Genomic DNA, 5,000 nt, shown 5'->3' on the forward strand with positions numbered 1-5,000 from the left:
GTCTTACACTGACTCCACACCATTCATCCTGCTGCAATCATGTGCTGGGATCCCGGGTCCGCTTACCTCGCCCCGCCCGCCCACCCCTCACCCTCTCCCCCGCCCCTTTGACCCACCCAATCTTTTCGTGATCTCTCTCTCTCTCCCTCCCGCCCTCTCCTATCGCATTCTTAGCTACGTCTTCGTTCTTTCTTTCGTTCTCTCTTTCATTTTTTCTTCTTTTGTTGTTGTTGTTTTTTGTTACTGTTTGTTCTTTTAATTAAACTTCTTTTCAATTTTTTTTTCCGTACGTTTCCGTTGTTTCAACCTTTATTTTTTCCCCATATAATATTTTCACACATTTTTAAAACAAATTAATTTCCGTTTCCTTCTTGGGATCTCTCCTTCCTTCAGAGACCTTAAATCAAATCAATAAGCATACTTACTTACATCAATAAATAAACAAATACATAAAAAAACAAAAAAATATTCATACAACTAAATAAATAAATGAACAAACAATTTCTCACAGCCCCAACCACACAACCTTGCCAGTAAATGAAGAAATACAAAATCAACCATTCATAACGCTCTTACAAAACACAGCTTCCCTCCCAAAAACGAGACCTCAACGGCACAAACCACCAAAACAAAACCCATGATCACCACATCAAAGGCACAAAGTTATTCTTTTAAGATCACGAAGAGAACCAGTCAACCATCTGACATTTCCTCACCTTCAAGTGTCAATGCTGACTTGTATAAACTCACTTGTGTGCAAGAATTCTTATCCTACTGACATCTTTTTCCATATTTTTTTTCTTCATCTTGTGATATCACAACAGCCCTTTCCATTTTTTTTTAAATCTATTTCAAACATCTCTGATGCAAAACAAGTTTTCACGTTTGCTTGCATGTCTGAGAATGTGGAGCTCAGACCATTTCCTTTTAAACACTTTCTATTCATGATGGAAATAACAGTGCCTCCTATTTAAAAAAAAACTACATTACGCATGAACTTACCTTGACGATGGTCCTTCTGGTACATCACTCCCTGCATTGCCCTAAACAACTTAATACATCCACAAAAGAGCTTGAAGAAAATGTACATCCACAAATTACACTGAGGTTATTTATATCTCTGAAACCTTTTGCTGTAATTAAATCTTTGCTAGTGATGAGTGGTTTTTAACTTAAAAGCTTACTCCATAAACAATAATCAATGCAATCAGAAGAAATATATATGGAATTATTTTTTAAATAAATAATGTGACCTTTAATCTAATGAAAAGGTCTTGCAATTCTTCTTCTATATTAATATTTCCTTTAAATTGTGTAAAAAACAAAAAACATAAAGAGAAATTAACATGTCTTCCCTCCTAGCTAAACTCATAACAAAGATATCCTGTTCATATACGCATCATCTGGGACACCAAAATGGATCTCCATATTTAAACTCCAGCATACCATCTTAGCCATGAATACTTGAACTCTGACCTCATGCATACCACAACAAAAGTTATTTAGATGAATGGGAAGGAAGAAACAGATGGTAAGATGTACTTCACACACTAGGACTTAATAATTAAACACATCATCATCAGAGATATACGAAAGGCAGTGGGACAATACTTGTTGTCATCTCACTTAAGAGCCAAGGCCATGAAGTTGTATGAAGGAAACGCTTGAAATAACTACAGATAAACTAACACATTTCTTAAAGAGCAAAGTCAAGAATGCAAAAAGGATGTTTGTAAATAAATATTGCTTCAGGATACATGGCCACTTCACAAACAGTACTTCACTAGTATGACCTTCAATGTTTGATATATCTGTCTGTATGAGTTTCTCCATCGTCCATCTTTTTTTTTCAAATATACTAACCAAAGTCCTTACTTTTTTCTGCAAAATTAAATTAATTTATATTTACATAATCAAAATACACTACAAATAACTGGAGCACAGGTGACCCTCATTGCTCAGGCTGCCTCACTATAAACACTCACATGTAAACACTTGAGAGACAGCAATTTCTGAGTGCTTTGATGAACTAATCCAATATACTGTATTGCTTTAAATAATATTTCAACAAGAGAGGCAATGGCAAGGACCAATATCACAAGAGTAAAGCTGATAAATTAAGAACCATCTTTTATGGGATGAAAATAATGGAAGTGAACTGGATTCTAAATGGATGTACATTTTCTTTTAAAATATAGCCTTAAACTTTACATAACAATGGCAGCCCCCCCCCCCCCCCACACACACACACCTTCATCACATTCTTACACATAGACATATCCATATGTACATACATATATACATAAATACATTAATTAACTAATTGATTAATAATTAATTATTAATTAATTAATTAATATATATAAATACATACATACCAAATAAACTAGTCTACATAATAAACCAAAACATTCAAGCAGAAGTCTCCTGTCCTACCTGCTTGGAGCTGTCTGCATCTGTGATGAGTCCCTCAGCCCACTGCAGCGAGTTTGCACCAACGAGGTCGCTGCCTGACCGTCGCAAGGTCCTCACGGCCTCCCCCGTCTGTAGCACCAGCCTGTCTACCTGCTGCTGAGTTGAACTTAAGAGGAATCCCTGGCCAGAGTTAAAAGAAAAGAAGGAAGAAAATGAAGATTAAAATCTTCAATGGGCTTCTAGATGAAATTACAAATGCTAGACATCAGAAAGAAACATGATTTTTAAAAGTTAATAAATAAATATAAAGTCAGTCCAAAAAAGGAACTTAACATCTTAAGAAATACATTTACTACTTTACTTCAAACTTAAGCAGACTACTCTTTCAAAACCATCTCTTTCACTGATGACACACCCTTCCCAACAATATTTTCCAATACTGGAACGTGACCTTGGGTGTATTTTAAGCAACAGTTACATGTATCTATTCAATCATCTGAAACTGGCAACTTTAATTCTAAGTAAAGCAGTAAATCATAATCTTACAAATTATCTTTTCTTTTTGGATAGACTTCATATCGACCAAATCAACAGTAATCTTGCACAAGACCCACGAACCTGTTGTAATCTGAATGCCTGTCCATTGGAATACTTCATGGGTGACACATTTCTATAGAGCGTGTCCTGTATCCTGCGCATGAGGTTTTCTGTCCGTTCAGGGGCCGTCTTCATGCACAACATGGCATCGTGAACGGGGAATGGCAGAAACTTGACACTGTAGTTGCTGTGATTGGGGGTGGGAAGACATGCAAGTTTTTACTCATATCACTGTTATGGTAATGAAAGAACAGAGGTTGAGAAAGAAGTTGTAAGGGGGGATGAAGAAGAGAGGAAGGGAAAAAATGAAGAGGAAAGGTGAAGAAAGAAGAAGAGAAAGAGAAGGAGAAGGAGGAGAAGAGGAGGATGAAGAAGAGGAGGAAGGAGGAGGAGGAGGAGGAGGAGGAGGAGGAGGAGGAGGAGGAGGAGGAGGAGGAGGAGGAGGAGGAGGAGGAGGAGGAGGAGGAGGAGGAGGAGGAGGAGGAGGAGGAGGAGGAGGAGGAGGAGGAGGAGGAGGAGGAGGAGGAGGAGGAGTAGGAGTAGGAGGAGGAGGCGGAGGAGGAGGAGGAGGAGGAGGAGGAGGAGGAGGAGGAGGAGGAGGAGGAGGAGGAGGAGGAGGAGGAGGGGGAGGAGGAGGAGGAGGAGGAGGAGGAGGAGGAGGAGAAGGAGAAGGAGAAGGAGAAGGAGAAGGAGAAGGAGAAGGAGAAGGAGAAGGAGAAGGAGAAGGAGAAGAAGGAGAAGAAGGAAAAGGAGAAGAAGGAGGAGAAGAAGGAGAAGGAGAAGAAGAAGGAGGAGAAGGAGGAGAAGGAGGAGAAGGAGAAGAAGGAGAAGAAGGAGAAGGAGAAGAAGAAGGAGAAGAAGGAGAAGAAGGAGAAGAAGGAGAAGAAGGAGAAGAAGGAGAAGAAGGAGAAGAAGGAGAAGAAGGAGAAGGAGGAGAAGAAGGAGAAGAAGGGGAAGAAGGAGAAGGAGATGGAGGAGATGGAGGAGATGGAGGAGATGGAGGAGATGGAGGAGATGGAGGAGATGGAGGAGATGGAGAGAAGGAGAAGGAGGAGAAGGAGAGGAGAAGGAGAAGAAGGAGAAGAAGGAGAAGAAGGAGGAGAGGAGAAGAGGAGAAGGAAGGGGGGAGGGGGGGAAGAAAGAAGAAGAGAAAGAGAAGGAGAAGGAGGAGAAGAGGAGGATGAAGAAGAGGAGGAAGGAGGAGGAGGAAGAGGAGGAGGAGGAAGAGGAGGAGGAGGAGGAGGAGAGGAGGAGGAGGAGGAGGAGGAGGAGAGGGAGGAGGAGGGAGGAGGAGGAGGGAGGAGGAGGAGGAGGAGGAGGAGGAGGAGGAGGAGGAGGAGGAGGAGGAGGAGGAGGAGGAGGAGGAGGAGGAGGAGGAGGAGGAGGAGGAGGAGGTGGAGGAGGAGGAGGAGGAGGAGGAGGAGGAGGAGGAGGAGGAGGAGGAGGAGGAGGAGGAGGAGACAAAACAAAACAAAAGATTAAAAAGAGAGGAAATCAGACTCAGGAATTATAATTACTAGTACAAAGACAGCAAATACAAAACACTTCAAGGAAGCACAAATTCTGTTCTAATTTCTGCATCGATGGCACATTTCTGTTGCTGACAGATCAAGAGTTTCAGCGTATTAGGTTGAGCTAGGAAATTATAAAGATTGTTGACATCGTCCCGTAAGGAGTTGCCAGCTAGGCTAAGGAATGTCAAAGTCTGACAATGTACTGGAAGAAAATGGAAATAAATCAAGTTAGTCATAAATCTTTGATGGTAGTTTTCTTGCAGAAGAAAAATCTAGAACAGGTTTTTCTTTTTCTGGCATTAATGAAACAGCTACTCAAATACCTATGCTTTTTCCGCACAGACATGAATAACAAAGAAAAGAAAAAAGAAAAAAAAAAAGAAAAAAAAAGAAAAAAGAAGGAGAAGAAGGAGAGAAGGAGAAGGAGGAGAAGGAGGAGGAGGAGAAGGAGAAGGAGAAGAAGGAGAAGAAGGG

General features: G+C 40.9%; 1 protein-coding gene across 1 annotated transcript in view; it reads right to left on the reverse strand.

Moving 5' to 3' along the window:
* The window catches only part of LOC125038986 (F-actin-uncapping protein LRRC16A-like), a 111,876-nt gene that overhangs the window by 88,101 nt on the left and 18,775 nt on the right, over nucleotides 1-5,000 (reverse strand). The window contains exons 13-15 of the mRNA XM_047632704.1: nucleotides 4,571-4,728; nucleotides 3,034-3,222; nucleotides 2,437-2,595 (exon numbers count right to left, since the gene is read on the reverse strand). Coding sequence (XP_047488660.1) covers nucleotides 2,437-2,595; nucleotides 3,034-3,222; nucleotides 4,571-4,728 — 506 coding nt within the window. The remainder of the gene's footprint in view (nucleotides 1-2,436; nucleotides 2,596-3,033; nucleotides 3,223-4,570; nucleotides 4,729-5,000) is intronic.

This window comes from Penaeus chinensis, chromosome 26 (genome assembly GCF_019202785.1).
Source record: "Penaeus chinensis breed Huanghai No. 1 chromosome 26, ASM1920278v2, whole genome shotgun sequence".
Lineage (NCBI taxonomy): Eukaryota > Metazoa > Arthropoda > Malacostraca > Decapoda > Penaeidae > Penaeus > Penaeus chinensis.